This window comes from Heterocephalus glaber, unplaced genomic scaffold, assembly GCF_053883595.1.
Source record: "Heterocephalus glaber isolate CG9 unplaced genomic scaffold, H.glaber_assembly_v1.0 deba00001442, whole genome shotgun sequence".
Classification (NCBI taxonomy): Eukaryota; Metazoa; Chordata; class Mammalia; order Rodentia; family Bathyergidae; genus Heterocephalus; species Heterocephalus glaber.
Genome location: NW_028258296.1, coordinates 49404063 through 49421390, shown reverse-complemented (window position 1 = coordinate 49421390; position 17328 = coordinate 49404063). Strand labels below are relative to the sequence as shown.

At 32.9% G+C, this 17328-nt stretch overlaps 1 protein-coding gene across 11 annotated transcripts in view; it reads right to left on the bottom strand.

The window, feature by feature from the left end:
- Positions 1-17328, bottom strand: part of Sycp1 (synaptonemal complex protein 1) — a 161937-nt gene that overhangs the window by 56042 nt on the left and 88567 nt on the right. For 9 of the 11 annotated variants that reach the window (XR_002397970.2, XR_002397969.2, XM_087213300.1 and 6 more), the window contains exons 18-22: positions 16824-16927; positions 15018-15135; positions 14168-14238; positions 10926-11007; positions 7406-7468 (exon numbers count right to left, since the gene is read on the bottom strand). Coding sequence is in view for 9 of the 11 variants with exons in the window: in XM_087213300.1 (XP_087069426.1) it covers positions 7406-7468; positions 10926-11007; positions 14168-14238; positions 15018-15135; positions 16824-16927 (438 nt within the window). In the remaining 2 variants the exon portion in view is untranslated. The remainder of the gene's footprint in view (positions 1-7405; positions 7469-10925; positions 11008-14167; positions 14239-15017; positions 15136-16823; positions 16928-17328) is intronic. The other 2 variants (XM_087213297.1, XM_013075607.3) reach the window with 1 other exon arrangement.

Genomic DNA, 17328 nt, shown 5'->3' with positions numbered 1-17328 from the left:
ATCATCTTCAAAATTAGGGCTAATAGGTCAGGCAGTCAGCCACTCAGGAGCAGCTGGCACTCGTGCCTGTCCGGGGCAAGAGTGTCACGCCCAGGGAGGAGGTGGAGGCAACAGCAGCCTGGGCCACAGAAGGAGCAAGCAGCTGTCGCAATTCCACACTCCTAGGGCAGAGAAGGTGAGCCAGTCCCAGTGCCCGGGAGGAGGCTTCCCCACCACCATTCCACGATCCTAGGGCAGAGAAGGTGAGCCAATCCCAGCGACCAGAAAGAGGCTCCCCTGCTGCCATTCCACGCTCCGAGGGCAGAGAAGGTGAGCCGTGCAGGTGCCAGAAGCACCACCCCCGCTGCCCCGTGGAAATGAGAAGACACGTAAACAAGCCTCAAAAGCAGACTTCCAGATCACCTACAGAAACCCCAAAGGGAAATGAGATGGAACAATCTGATACTCAACCACCTGGACTCTCTGAACTGGCAACAAAAGAGGATCTGGAAAAAATGAAATCAGAAGTAATTTCTCAGATAACAGCAAAGATTGGGCCCATAGTGCAATACATGATTAATAAATCTAGAGAGGACACAGATAGAAAAATAGAGGATCTAAGGAACATGATGGAATCCCAACATAGGAAACAAATGGAATCCATAAAACAGATGCAAACAGATTTCCAGGAGATTAAAAACTCCATCAAAAGTCTACGCAGCAGAATGAACCAATGTGAAGACAGAATTTCAGATATAGAAGATAAGATTGCAATGAGTGACCAGGTAAAGGAAAATTGCTTTAAAATGGTAAGGGACCATGAGAAATCAATCCAGCAGCTGCTAGACGATGTGAAGAAAAATAACATAAGACTGATTGGAGTCAATGAAGAAACAGGAGACAATACAGATGACATAAAAAAACTGTTCACAGAAGTGATAGCAGAAAACTTCCCAAGCAGGGGAAAAGAACTTCACATACAGATAAGTGAGGCATATAGCACTCCAACTAGCCTTGATCAAAAAAACTCTACAGATAGACATACAATAGTTAGGATTCCAGAAACCCAACAGAAAAACAAAGTTCTACAAGCAGTGAGAGGATCACATACAAAGGAAAGCCCATCAGAATCACAGCAGACTTCTCAATGCAAACCATCAAGGCAAGAAGAGCTTGGAGTGATGTATTTCGAGCCCTAAATGAAAACAGCATCCAACCCAGATTGATGTACCCTGCAAAACTATCTCTCAAAATTAATGGAGAAATAAGATACTTTCATGATAAAGAGCATCTTAGGAACTTCATGAATACCAAACCAGCACTCCAAAAAATTTTAGATAATACCCTAGGAAAAGACAATTAGGATCACAACCGCAGGAAGCCCAACAGAATGAATGTGTTGGGCGTGAAAAACAAAACGCAAAGGGGGAGAATCCAACAAAAAGAAAAGGTCTATGACAAGGCTTTTAAAACTTTTAACTTCATTTCCCTAATGAGTGTATAATTCAATCTTGTTATTGTTCTGATTAGCATTTTTCTGATTCTAGTGTTGCATACCTTTCCTTGTGCTGTACTGGCTATTTATCATCTTCTTATGTCTATTTTTTAATTGGGTTGTCTATTAGTGAGCTGTAACAGTTCTTTATATATTCTAGTCATAGGTTATATGCATTATAAATATGGTCTGTTTAAGGACTGCTTTTCATTTTCTTAATGATGTCATTTAAAGTTCTAAATTTTGATGGAATTTCATTTATCAATTTTTTTCTTTTATACATCATGTTTTTTATATCCTAGGAAGATCTTGCCTACTCTAAATTCATAAACATTTTCCCTTATAATTTCTTCTTAAAGTTTTATACTTTTAGGCTTTCATATTTAGGTTCATAGATCCTTTCAAGTTATTTTTATGTATGGAAATAAAGGGTTGAGGTTAATTTTCTATATACAGATACCAGGTGTTCTGGTGCCATTTGCTGAAAACACTGTCTTTTCCTCGACTCTTGAAATGAGACCATATATGTGTGGTTCTATTTCTAGATTCTGTTTTATTCCAATGATCTATATGTCCTTCCTTACAAAAACACTGCCTTGATTACTGTAGCTTTAGAAGAAGTCTTAAAATTAGGTACTAAATGTCTGCCAACAATATATTTTGGGTATTTTTTACTTTTCTAGGTCCTTTGTATGCCTACATAACTTTTAAATTTCAATATCTAATTCTTCATTTATAGCAAGTACACACAGACATGAATTTTTATATATACCTTCTGTTTTCTAATCCTGCTAAATTCAAGTACAAGTTCTAAGGGCTCCTAGAGATTTCTTAGTATTTTCTCTGTAGATGATCATTTCATCTACATATATTTTGCTTCTACCTTGCCAATCCTATCCTAATTGTGTCATTTTATTGCCAGACTAATTTGGTGGGGCCTAGGTTTCAAAGTTTAATGGACAGATAAAGAGTAAACATATCTGCCTTTGTTCCCCACCTTAAGGAGAAATCATTGTATCTTCTCCATTCATATAAGGTATTTTTGCTGGAAGTATGGAGTACATGTCTTTAATCTGTTGAGAAGATTCTGTTCTACTTCTAGTCTCCTAATAGTTTTTACCATGAACAGCTGTGGAATTTAGTCCGATACTTTTTCTCCAACTAGTGACAGGATCATATGGCTTTTTCCTTTCCTCTGTTAAAATGATGACTTTTGGGGGTGGATCTTCCAAAGCTGAACCAACACTGCCATTCCTATAATAAAACTACCTTCTACATACTGCCAGATCTGACTTCTAATCATTTGTTTTGTTAAACAAATTTCTATCTATGTTCATACATTTTTCTTCTATTATCTTTATCCAGTTTTAGGATTAACACAATGTGGACTTCCTAAAATGAGGAGAAGTGTTCCTTTTTTTTCTGCTTTAAATGTTTGATATAATTTATCAGTTAAAATGTATATGAGCCTGCTGTTGTCATATAGATAGGTTTACAAGCTAGGAATATACTTTCTTTAATAGGTGCTATTCAAATTTTATATTTCCTCCAGAGTTAGTTTCATTAATTTGTCTTCCAAGGTACTTCTTAGAAGTTGTCAAATTTATTTCAAGAAAGATTTTTGTAATATGCTTTCTATATCCTTTTAAATTCTGTAAAATCTGTGGTAATGTCTCCTAGATCTTGATATTGTACTTTTTTAAATGTATAATTGATATTGTGTAATAGAAAGAAAGGGTCTAAGGGGGCAGGGGAGGTGGGAGATGTGAAGTAAAAGAAAGAAGGGAAAAGAAAAAATTTGAGAAAAGGAAAAACATGGAAACAAAATCTTTGCAAATAGGGAAGGGTGGAAGGGGTGAAGGGAGGGCATGGGAAGGGGAAAAAAATAAGAACCAAGATACTCATGTAATGGTACAAGATCCCAATGATGTATGTAACTGTATTTTATACCTAAAATGTACCAATAAACTTAATTAAAAAATCAGGGCTAATTGCAGAAATCCAGAGGCTCATCAATACCTACTTCCAGAACCTATACACCAATAAGATGGAAAACATAGAAGAAATGGACAGATTCCTAGATACATATGAATTACCAAAGTTGAACAAAGAAAATGTAAAAATTCTAAACAACCCAATATCAATCAATGAAATTGAAAATGTAATTAAAAACTTACCAACTAAGAAAAGCCCAGGTCCTGATGGTTTCACTGCTGAATTCTACAAGACATTTAGAGAGGAACTATTGCCACTGCTGTTTAAACTCTTCAATGAAATTGAAATGGAAGCAATACTTCCAGATTCATTCCTGGAAGCAAGCATCACCTTGATCCCCAAAGCAGAGAAAGACCCAACCGAAAAAGAGAACTATAGGTCAATATCATTAATGAACATAGATGCAAAAATCCTTAATAAGATACTGGCAAACAGAATGCAGAAGATCATCAAGAAGATCATACAGCATGACCACGTGGGATTCATCCCAGGGATGCAGGGATGGTTCAACATATGCAAATCAATCAATGCAATACACTATTATCAATAGAGCCAAGGTCAAAAAACATATGATCATCTCAATGGATGCAGAAAAACCATCTGACAAAATCCAACACGCATTTATGATAAAAAATAAACCTACAAAAAATTGGAGTAAATGATCTCTACCTCAATCTATAAAAGCCATGTAGGAAAAGCCAACAGCTAATACCATACTAAATGGTCAAAAACTGAAATCCTTCACACTAAAATCAGGAACAAGACAAGGATGTCCACTATCACCACTCCTGTTCAATATAGCTTTGGAAACATTAGCCACAGCAATTAGACAAGAGAAAGAAAGAAAAGGAATAAAGATAGAAAATGAAGAGGTCAAATTGTCATTATTTGCAGATGACATGATACTCTTTATAGAAGACCCCAAGAATCCCACCAAAACTCTTCTATAGTTAATAACCAAATTTAGTCAAGTAGCTGGTTACAAGGTCAACACACAAAAATCAATAGTTTTCCTCTACACAAACGACAGACTCACTGAACAGGAAACAGGGCAAACAATTCCTTTCACAATAGCATCCAAAAAACTGAAATACTTAGGAATCAATCTAACAAAATAAATTAAAGACCTCTTCTCTGAAAACTATAGCACTCTGAAAAGAGATTGAAAAGGATATCAGAAAATGGAAAGACATCCCCCGCTCCTGGGAAGGAAGGATCAACATAGTAAAAATGGCCATACTTCCAAAACTGCTATATAGATTCAATGCAATCCCAATTGAAATTTCAGCAGCATACTTCACAGACCTTGAGAAAACAATCCAAAAATTCATTTGGAAAAGAAGAGACCCAGAATAACAAAAGCAATTCTAGGCAACAGAGACATGGTAGGGGGTATCACAATCCCCAACTTGAAAGTATACTACAAAGCTACTGTGATAAAAACAGCATGGTACTGGCAAAGAAACAGACCTGAGGACCAGTAGAACAGATTACAAGAGGCAGAAACAAGTCCAGATACACTCAGCCACCTCATCTTTGACAAAGGAGCCAAACACCCTCACTGGAGCAAAGATAGCTTCTTTAGTAAGTGGTGCTGGAAAAATTGGGTTTCAACTTGCCAGAGATTAACACTAGACCTGTATCTCTCACCATGCACTAAACTAACATCAAAAATGGGTTAAAGATCTAAATATTAAAACAGAAATGCTGAACCAGCTGGAACAGAGGTTAGGTAGAACTCTTGAAGACATAGGTGTAGGAAAAGATTTTATAAACAAAACCTCAGTTGCCCGTGAACTAGCACAAATAATCAACAAGTGGGATCTCTTCTTATTAAAAAGCTTCTGCACAGCAAGAGAAACAACCAGCCGTGTGAAGAGACAACCCACAATGTGGGAAAAAATCTTCACTGTCTGCTGCTCCTCAGACAAAGGTGTACTATCTCAAGTCTATGAAGAACTGAAAAAAAATCAGATCACCCAAATTTAAAGACCCAGTCCCAAAATGGACATTTGAAATGAACAGACACTTCTCAGACAAGGAAGTAGAAAGAGAAAATAAACATATGAAAAAATGTTCAACATCACTGGTCATTCAAGAGATGGAAATGAAAACAACGCTGAGATTCCACTTCACTCCAGAAAGAATGGCTGCTATCATGAAATCAACCAATAACAAATGCTGGAGTGGGGGCGGGGGGGGGGGTTGTGGGGAAAAAGGAACCCTGCTCCACTGCTGGTGGGAGTGTAGACTGGTGCAACCACTGTGGAAATCAGTATGGAGATACCTCAAAGAACTAGGACTGGAAGTCTCATCTGACCCAGCTATTCTCCTGCTGAGTACCATCCCTAAGGAATTAAAAGAATCATACCACAATGATATATGAGCACCCATGTTCACAGCACTACAATTTGTAATAGCTAAAACTTGGAAGTAGCCCAATTGCCCATCAACTAGAGACTGGATAAAGATGTGGTTTTTCTATAAAATGGAGTACTACTCAAGCCATAAAAAATGAGAAATTAGAGACATTTATAGCTAAATGGATGCACATTAGGTGATACTCTTAAGTGAAATAAATAGGACACACGTGTAAATATTGAATAGTTTCTCTAGTGTGAGAAACTAAGTGTAAATAAGGACTAAAAGGTATAATAGATAATGTGCAATAGGAAGAAAAGGGGCAAAGGGGAAGTGGGAGGGGTAGGGGAAAGGAAAGAAGGGAATGGAATTAATATGAGAAAATGAAAAAATGGAAACAAAGTCTTTGTCAATAGGGAGGGATGGAGGGGTTGAAGGGAGGGCAGAGGAATGGGGAAAAATTAAGAACCACGAGAGATTATGTAAGGGTGCAAATTTCCAATGATGAATGTCATTATATTGTATACCTAAAATGTACCAATAAAATTAATTTTTTAAAAAGTTTATGATTCAAAGTCAAAGATTGTACAAAAATTATTTACAGTTTTCCAGCCATCCATACAGAATAAAAAAATTGGGGCTTATTATGATTACATAACTTTTTCCTAAATAGTTCTTTCCTTTTAAATGTTTAAAGATATTTAAAATGTATTTGGGAGAATGATCAGAAATTCCTGAAAGGGTCTTCAACTATCACAATTCATTTTTAAGAAAATCCATGTGCATAGAAACAAAAATTTTATTTACAAGAATCCCCAGGAAGAACAAAATGGTGTTATTAGAGATCAGAATTTCTTGAAAGTGAACAACACCTTCCAGAGCACTACTGATTATGTGTAAGTCAAGTTTACATAAGTGGGTAAAGAGGTTCACAAAAGGGAAAAGTAAATTAGGATGTGCATCCAGGCAAGTCCAAACATTTCACATAGAATGTAGAAACTTCTCTGTAGTTCTCTTGATTTTAGGAGAGAAAGAGATGTCTAATAATGATTTTTTACATCATTTTGCTATTCTAATATATCCATAATATAATATAAATGCAGTTATAATAATATGTAATATATCCATAATATAAATGTAGCTGATTCCAGTATGAAACCTTGGAGAAGGGAAGAAAAAGCTGAAGAGGAGTTTAATAAAACTCTGCTCTTGCGCGAGCACAAGGACCCGAGTTCGATGCCCGGTACCAAAAAAAAAAAAAAAAAAACCTCTCCTCTCTGAAGCACTATGCTAAACCCAAGGATTCAGTTTATTTCAAGGAAACCTGCAATAAAAATCCTATATTCCTCAAAATCTCCAAAGAAGAACTGAGATTTCTTTACATAAAATAACAAAAAGGGGCTGGGGATTTAGCTCAGTGGTGCTGCTGCCTGCCTCACAAGCACAAGGTCCTGATTTGGATCCCTGGGACCAAAAAAAAAAAATTGGTAGAATAACAAAAAGGCTGACCCTTCAGAATCCAGTCATTCAGTTACAAATTTTATATTCTCAAACATTTTTACAATTAGAAAATACCTTGTTTTCTAATATCTTCATTTGTTTATCTTTTTTTAAAACTTCGCATTCAATACTTCGAGCCTAAAAAATATTATTTGACATCAGGTTAAAAATGTTAACAGAATTGATATTTTGTTCTGTATCTTTTAGAAATGAAATTATAAAACTTAGACTTACATTTCTATAAGGAATATTTATAGGGTCTCCCAATACATTTTATTGCCCTTTTTTAAAAAGCAAATCAAATGGTATGTTGACTAGCTTGTTTTAATTTTATCACTATATATAATGTATATATATAAAATATTTACTTTGTATACTATAAATATATATAGTTCTTATGTGTCAATAAAAAAATCATCTTCATGTTACTCTGTCAATGTTCCTCATTGCTACCTTAGCTTAAAATAATGCAATATTGTATCAGATTTCCTAGTTTTATTTTGAATTTTAAAAAATTATCTTGCATATAAATGTTTATAATGTCTCAAATATATCTTTCACAAACATTTGTTAACCTGAACCTTGCAATAATCTCACAATAGAAAGGATAGGCATTATTATCTCCATTTTAGATATTAGGAACTGAAGCCCAGATAGGTAAAGTGTGAATCAAATAATATCTGACCTAAGGTAGTAGGATTGGGGAAAAAAAACTCCAATGAAATTAAATGTCAGATAAACTAAAAACAAAATTGCAACTTGATTTTTTTCTGGAAAACACTGAATAAGTATTTTGAAATCTTTTTTTTTTTTGGTACCGGGGATTGAACTCGGGACCTTGCGCTTGTGAGTCAGGCGGCAGAACCACTGAGCTAAATCCCCGGCCTGTAATAATCTGTTGTGTATTTTGTTTTTTCTTTAACACATCACTAATACCTTCTACACTGCCAAAATATATTATACTTTAAATTCTTAATGGAGAATTTTGATTTTACGTTAAACATCAAAATTGTTTTTTCCTATTACAACAATACATTGGAGCAGTCTCTGATATAAAATTTTAAGTAGTGAATTACATACCAGGTATTTAATACATTAAATTCATTTTTTCAGCATGAATTTATTAAATGTAAAGCTAAAATTAAATATAAATTTTGAGGTGGGATATGTGATACAGTCTAAAGACAAGAACAGCTCTATTACATTTTAGTCATATAATCTTTGGTAGTTTTTAACCTTTGGAGGCCTGATTTTCCAATTCATAAAACAAGGACAATGAATTCCAGTTAAGTAAAATAACACATGGAAATAATTTATAATATATATGGTCCATTGTAAGCCCTTAAAAATCTTTGCACTATTCCAGTAGTAGTAGATCTTTCCAAATGGTAAACATTATTAACCTTCAAATCATAAACTCTTCAATAACCTCAAACTCCTAAATACTACTTTTGTGGCCTCAAATGATCCCACCTCATCTTTGTCCACTTCATCTCTCCATTCGTCTCTATACACTCACCTTTTCCCACTCTCTCCACTATCACCAGCACCTTAACTCTTTCAACCACAATGAATTTTTTATAGTTGCTTAGATACTTCCACACCTTCCCGTATAAATCTGTGTTTTTTTAACTTGGAATATTCCTCTTCTGTTATACTTGAGTCCACTCTTCCTTCCAATAATTCCTATCAATCTAAGTGAACTAAATCTAAATGCTGTTTCTTCCAGGAAACTTGCTCTGATCTAAGTTTGGATTAGATGTCCATCCTTTCTTTGTTGTTTTGTTTTTGCTTTTGGTCTTTTGAGATAGGGTCTGACTATATGGATCAGGCTGGCCTTGAACTCACTATGTAGCCCAGGCTAGACCCAATCTTGCAGTAACCTTCCTGCCATTGTGCCCAACTTAGATGTCCTTTCGGTGGACTCCAATAGCATTCATATAGAGGACTCCTTTACTATAAATTCTATGGTAGTTCTGTTAAGTTCCTGATACTCTCTCCAGGAATGAGTATGAAACTCAAGCCTGGTTTGATTACTCCATGCCCTAGCTACAATGATTGACTCAGGATACTAGTTCTCTCTTGGTGAGAGTCTTCACCAACTTTTTTCAGAGCTTTCAAGAGATTTTGTTATTTTTTTAATTTCAGTACCGGGAATCGAAGCACTCTACCACTAAGTTATAACCCCAACACTCAGACTATTTAAATAGCCCACAGGACTATTTTTAATAGCCTTCTAACTTCTAGTGCCTTTAATCTCTCCCTGTTCCATTCTTAAATATGAAAAGGTCTCATCTCAATAAAAACTTTACTAAATCACTACTGTCTACTAAAGCAAATGAAACCTAAACTCAGCAACCAGAACAATGCCTGGAATATACCTGAGGTTAGATAATATAATATTTACTGAATGAGTGAAAGAAAATATAGCCTTCATAATCTTCCTTGTTCTATCTTGCTACAATTTTCTCCCACTTTGAGTATTACATTGGAGAATCATGTCATACAATTTTTATTATTTCATTTCTGTGACATTCTTCCCTAAAAAACTTCTATCCCAACTTGTTGAAATTAAATTCACCAATTAGAAGTTCCATTTGACCCAGCTAGCCCTCTACTGGGGATCTTCCCAAAAGAATTAAAAGAATCATACCACAGTGATATATGGTCACCCATGTTTATAGCGGCACAATTTGTAATATCTAAAACATGGAAACAGCCCAATTGCCCATCAACTGGAGACTGGATAAAGAATATGTGGGGTTTTTTTATAAAATAGAGTACTACTCAGCCATAAAGAGCAAGAAACTAGAGACATTTATAGCTAAGTGGATGCACATTGAGGCCATACTCTTAAGTCAAATAAATAGGACACACATGTAAATACTGAGTAAATATGAGTAAATACTGAGTATATATATATATATATATATATATATACACACATATATATATATACACACACATATATATATATAGTTTCTCTGGTGTGAAAAACTAAAAGTGTAAATAAGGATCAAAATGTATAACTGATATTGTGAAATAGGAAGAAAAGGTCTAAAGGAATAGGGGAAGTGGGAGGGGTAGGGAAAAGGAAAGAAAGGAAAATAAAAAATATGAGAAAAGGAAAAAAATGGAAACAAAGTCTTTGTAAATAGGAAAGGGTAGGGGGCTGAAGGGAGGGCAAGAGAATGGGGAAAAAATAACCAAGATACCTCATGTAAAGGTACAAGATCCCAATGAGGAATGTAACTGTATTGTATGCCTAAAATGTACCAATAAACTTAATGGGAAAAAAAGAAATTAAATTCACCAAAGTGCAGCACAAAGGTTTTCCTATATTCCATATTACCATACCACAACCCTTTAAGCCCAGAAATATAAATATTGATCATTTATAAAATTATAATTACATCATTCTTTCTTTCAGATATAGATAAGCAAACTAATCAAATTTTGTCTATATTTTTAAGGTTGATGGCCTATAACAATCCTTACATCATTATTTATACAATAGTATACTTTGCCTTATTAGACAAATAAGGTCATTTATATGAACTGAAACTTTGTACAAAAACTATTCAATAAAACATACATTTTCTTCACTCCTGTCCAATTTACATTTTACTTCATCCTCTTTCTGTTTCAGTTCTTTTTTTACAGATTTCAATTCATTCCTAAAACGAAATGGAAGAGTGATATTATAATCCAAATTACATTTCATTTTTTACCTTAGACTTGACTATTTTTTTTGTTGGTTTTACTTTTTCATTTTGCTTGGCAATTTTTCATGCATTACTATCACCAGGCACACTTTCATTTTCATTTAAATTAACTTATATATTTATTTTAAAATTAATTATCTGAGGAGCCGAGGATGTACCTCAGTGGCACACTGCCTGCCTGGCAAGTGCAAGGTCCTGAGTTCAATCTCCCCATACAAAAAAAAAAAATTAATTATTTGAATCCTTACATTTTTTTTTTTCGTTAGCAGGGATCAAACTCAGGACCTTGCGCTTGCTAGGCAGGCACAACATCACTGACCTATATCCCAGGCCCTATTTTTTATTTTTAAAAAGTCCTGGAAAACAGCACTTACTTCTTAAGTCATGATTTCACTGTAATGTTTTCTTAGTCATAAATCAGTCATTAAAATATATTCAAAATTTTATACACACAAATGAGTAACATAAATGCAAGTGGTTTTAATTAAGAACTACATAACTAAGATAAAATTTACACACACATATATTGTGTTATGCATAGAATATCTCTGGAAAAGATACACAAAAAACAGTGATGCACCGGGTGGGCGTAGTGGCACACGCCTATAATCCCAGCACTCAGGAGGTTGAGGCAGGAGGATCACTGTGAGTTCAAGGCCAGCCTGGGCTACATAGTGAGTCCAGGACCAGCCTGAACTACAAAGGGAGACCCTGACTCAAAAAACCAAAAACAAAAAAAACAGTGATGCTTCTGGGAAGAGATACTGGATAGTAAAAGAATAATGGGTAAAAAAAAAAAAAAGATAGTTTTCTTTTCCCATGTGTTCCTTTGTCTCTTTGAATTTCACACCATATGCAAGTAATACTCTTTCAAATATATTTTAAGTAAAAACCTATCTGTTCTCTTTCTCATCTGAATACCTGAAGCTATTTTTCTAACTGCAGTCTTGTTACCACTAATGTGTTGGTGTAATCAGTCATTGTGTAGAGTAACGGGCCCTGTGAAAACTGAATACAGAGTATTTACTCTTTGAGATTAAATTTGTAACCAGTATATTCTTAATATTCATAAGTACATAGAGTTCCATAAGTCCATATAATAGGTATATATGCAAAAAAGTTATTACTCAAATAATCTGAATACTTTATTCTTTAAAAAGCATTCTCTTTAAAATGTATCTTCACATTTTATCTCCAAACTGTACAGTGGCTTATTCTTATTTTTTGCTGGTACTGCGAATAAATCTCAAGGTCTTTGCACTGAGCTACATCTCCAGCCCTAGTCTAAGACACCAAGTTGCCTAGGTTGTGCTCAAACTCCTGATTCTCCTCCCTTAGCCTCCCAGAGTGAATAACTGCTTCTTCTTCAATAACTCCTACTACCTGAAGAGGAAAATTGAGTAAAATGGATAAAAGCAATCACTTATAGACATAATAAATCTAAATCTATAAAATAGCAGCAATTTTTAAGCACTATGTGCCAGGCACTACACTCAACACTTTATTCACAATACCTCATATGCAGTAATCATCAATAATATGAAGAAAAAGTACTGGCTCTAAGAAGAGTTCAAATAATTTAAAATAAGAGAAAATTTTGAAAGACCACTAACCAAATATAAGAACCAAATCTTCAATATAAGTACAAATAAGAGGCCCCAAATACATGGAAATAATCTAAATTACCAATGAATTAAAAGAAAATTTAAAATATGAAAACAGATTATTCAGAAAATAGTGAACATGGAAACTGCATATCAAACACCATGTTATAAATTCATAGCTGTGTTCAGAAGTGATTGCTTGAAATGTCTTTATTATTTAAAAGTGAAAGATAAATATTGACAATTTTTTAAAGAATTGAAAAGATTAATATGTAATTACAGGCATGCAAGAAATAGCTAAGTATAAAAGCAATGGTTACAGATTTTTTTATAAGGCAATCAAATTTAAGACAAAAGGGAATAAAAAACCATCCTATATAATAAAGGATTCCCCAAAGTTAAGGAAAAACAATAGGTTAGAGAAAATATATGCTATAAATAAAACAAAGGATCAAAATTTTCAGTCCTTAAATAAGTCAGTAAAACAATAAAGGTCTCAAAACATTAATGAACAAAAGAAATAAGCAGACAATTTTTAAAAGAAGAAATTCTAGGGCCAGGGATTTAGCTCAGTGGTGCCATGCATGCTTCACAAGTGCAAGGTCCTGAGTTGAATCCCTGGTATTGAAAAAATAAATTCAAAAAAGAAATTCTAATAAGCAAAATTGAAAATTTTTTAAGTTTATCCAAAAAATATAAATTACAAATCATAAGAACCATGAGTTTTTTATTACATTGTTGATAAATTAGTAATAATAGTCAATAACAAAAACATGTGGAACCTACACTTTAATGAAATATTAACTGTATTTCATCATTTACAATTGATAAAACCTATTGGAAAATATTTGATTATCAAGTCATGGAAATCATTAGTTCTATGACCTAATAAATTCTACTGCTTGAACTGTATTCTACCAAATTCAAAATAAGGAAAATATCTGTATGTGCCAAGATGTTGGCTTCAGTATTATTTATGATAGAGAAAAGTTGAAAAATGTAAATAATAAGTTAATATTATGTCTACTTGGCTGACTATCATTTAAGTATATTGGTATTAAAATAGATGATTTGAAAACACCTACAAACATGAATAAGGAGTAAAACAATATCACATGGAAAGCCACATATAAAATTACATATCAATAATTACAATCAATCACCAAACATTCTTTAAAATATGGAGTGGGTATAAATAAAATTTTATGTGATTGATTAGAAATAACTGAAAATATTTCTAAATTTTCTAGAATATGACTAGTTACTTTCTAAACTAAATATTAAAGAATTAGAAGATTTATAATGGTTTAAAATTAATTTTCATTTAATTTCACTGTTCCAACACTCAGTATATAAAAAGACATTTTATTTGTAAGCAGGATTTCAAAACAGTAATTTAAGCTTAATTGTTTATATAATGTTCAACATAAGTTTAATCTAAATCATAACAAGTTAAAAGAATATTAAAATCTTCCGCCAGACAGAAAAGACCAACTCAGTAGTCTTACCTTAAATGTATTTCTGTTTCTTCCAGATTTTCTATTTGTTTCAACATTCTTTCTTCTTGCTTTTTGCTATCCTAAAGAGAGAACAGTTTTATTTATTTTGCTTAAATGAAAGTAAAATTGAAGTTAACATTTAAAACTGACCTGCTAGCACAAAATGTATTTATATGTAAAGAATCAGAATGGACTATTTAATTTGCAGAGCTCCACACTACTTTTCCAGCCTTACATTAACTATTCTCTTTACAATCTCTGTATAGCAGCTAACAAAACATGCTTTATTTCTGAATGATACTTTGAGCCTTGTATCCTTTGTTCATAGTGTTCTGGCTTCAAGGAATACTTTCCACTCTCTGTTACCTACTGATCTCATAATTCATCTTTTAAGGCTAAAATCAGTGCTGTATTCTCTCTGATGCCTTCCCTTCCATTAAGGCAGAAGTGATCCTGTGAGCTCTGAAAACATCTTGCCTCATGGACAAAACATATATAAACTATTTTAAGTTATCTGAATATTTGTTGTTTTTCTGTTAAGTGAAAAGTTCTTGAAGAGAAATGACATTTTATTCATCATTATATCCTCCAGAGTCTTCTATGACTTAATATACTTATTGGTTAAATACTTTATAAAAATTTTAATGTTTAAAGTTAAATTTATCCAAGTAGCCTCAATATTCTATTACCCATTAACATCAGCTAAACTTAATACACACATTTTTCTTCTAAAACCAAGTATCAGCTCTAAAATATTCAGAGTTTTTAAAGCTGATAAAATCTTTTGACATTATCAATTCATTTAAAACCCCCTAATTTTACAGGTAAGAAAACTGTCACTGCTACTTTTTCAACTTACATTAATATCGTCTTGCTGTTTTTTGAGTTCCAAGGCCATACCACTTGCTTCTTGTGCCAGTTCTTTGTTCTCCAGTGACAGCTTGTTGCAATTTACAGTTAATTCAGTATTTCTAAGCCTATTTTTTAAAAAGTCATAGCAAAGTGTTTATATATGAAATCATATGATACCATATGAAATTTAATTCAAAATAATCTTAGGAGAAAGGAAGAAAGGGTAGGGTTATGAATAAAATAAGACTGGCCATTAGCTAATACATTCTGAAGCAGTGTGACAGATTCATCCTGGATTATTACATTATTCCTCTATTTTGTACATGTTTAAAAATTTTCAACATTGTCAAAATGTTATAAAATCTATTTCCTTGCATATTCCCCATACTCTCATTCCCCAACACTTTTGCACAGATTCTAAAGTATGTTTTTTTCACATAATTTTGTCTCCAATAGTCTGTCTCAAAAATTGTTTCAAACTTCCAATAATTTTATTAGAGTAGGACATGAGGTATAACTATTTTTAATTAAAATATTTTCATGAAAATAAAACTAGCTCTAATTGTGCACAACACTAAACTACTCCTACAAAGTTTCCAATGTTCTACGTTGCAAGTGAGGTTACTGTTATTGGCCATAGATAGGATCAATTTTAATGAAAGCAAGGCACTTAATGCCTTTAATGAAGACATTACTGAATGATTCCAGGAACACCTATTATCTCTTCTTACTTAATAATACTGTTAATTCATCAAAGAAGAATAAAGTTCTTCACTAAAAAATGACATTGAAAAAAGTAAATATATCAGGGAAAACAAATTTATACTAAAGTGTGAATGACAAACCACTTCAGTCACTAAAAGAGATTTTGATTAGTAAAGATGTATTTACTCAGATATCCTAAAAAAGCACTGTTGACATGGTACAAGAAGAAGGGAATGGCAGCTAAAAGGGAACAGAAAAGCTGTAAACTGTTCACTTCTCATTTTTATCTAAAGTTGAGAGTCAACCAAAAGAGAAAAAATTATGCTCACTACCAACCTGGCTACTGGAATTTACTTCTAAGTAATAATGTAATAATTATTGCCCATACTTTATTTCCAAACTAAACTTACTAACTGAAATCATTCAATTAAATAATTATTTGGACAATGTAAGAAATAAATTTGTATTTTGACATTTTATTAATACAAACCTTTGAAATAATTTATCAAAAAAATACTTAAAAATGTAAATAAATATTTTTATGGGAAACCAAATACCTTCATAAAAGTAATACAGTTAGCCCTCTGTATTCATGGGTTCTATATCCATCGGGTCAACCAACAACAGACTGGAAATGCTCAGGAAAAAAATTGCATCTGTACTGAACATACAGATTTTTTGTCATTATTTCCTGAACAATAAATGACTCGTAGTACTTTCAGTGTATTAGTTATTAGATCCAAGAGATTATTTAAAGCATATCAGAGTATATGCACAGGTTATATACAGATACTATCCCATTTGATATAAGGAACTTGAACATCACAGGTTTTGGTATCCTCAGGGTTCCTAGATCCCATCCCCATTGGATATCAAGGGATGACTGTATACTTATCTTCAAAGTTATTTAACCTTTGTTATATGTACTATTCTGTCGATATATATTTCCTTTAGCAATGAAACTGGTAAATTATTCTGATCTTCAATTAGGAATAAAATGTAATTTCAAATTCATTCACACAAATATTCAATGTAATTTAGTAATATTATTTATTACCAGAAAACTTAGTACTTGGATAAACTATGTATAGCTACATGAAAAACATACTTCTCTTTTTCAAGCTCAGTTTTCATATCTTTAAGCTGTTTTGAATAATGCTGTTCACTTGTTGTAATGGCAGTTAATTGTATTTCCAAATCATGTATTTCTTTCTGGAAAAAAAATATAAATATGTCAAGTATTTTTCCAATTTTTTTCATTTAAAAGATATAATCACTCTAAGTAATTAAGTAATGTACTTGGCAACAATCTGGCCTACTTTAGTCTATTTATTTTAAATGAAAGTAGATTTAACATGATAATCATTTTAATTTAAAAACGATAAACAAGGCTGGGGGTTTAGCTCAGTGGTACCACACCTGCCTCTCAAGCACAAGGTCCTAAGTTTGATCCCTGGTATGGAAAAAAAAAAAAAAAAGAAGAACAATAGGAAAATACAATACTGTATAAGTAAATTATACTTGATATTCTGAACCAGAAAAACTGTATAAAGTATAAAATACTTTTTACCAACTTCACTTTATGAGGTAATTTCAATTTAAAAGTCATATCA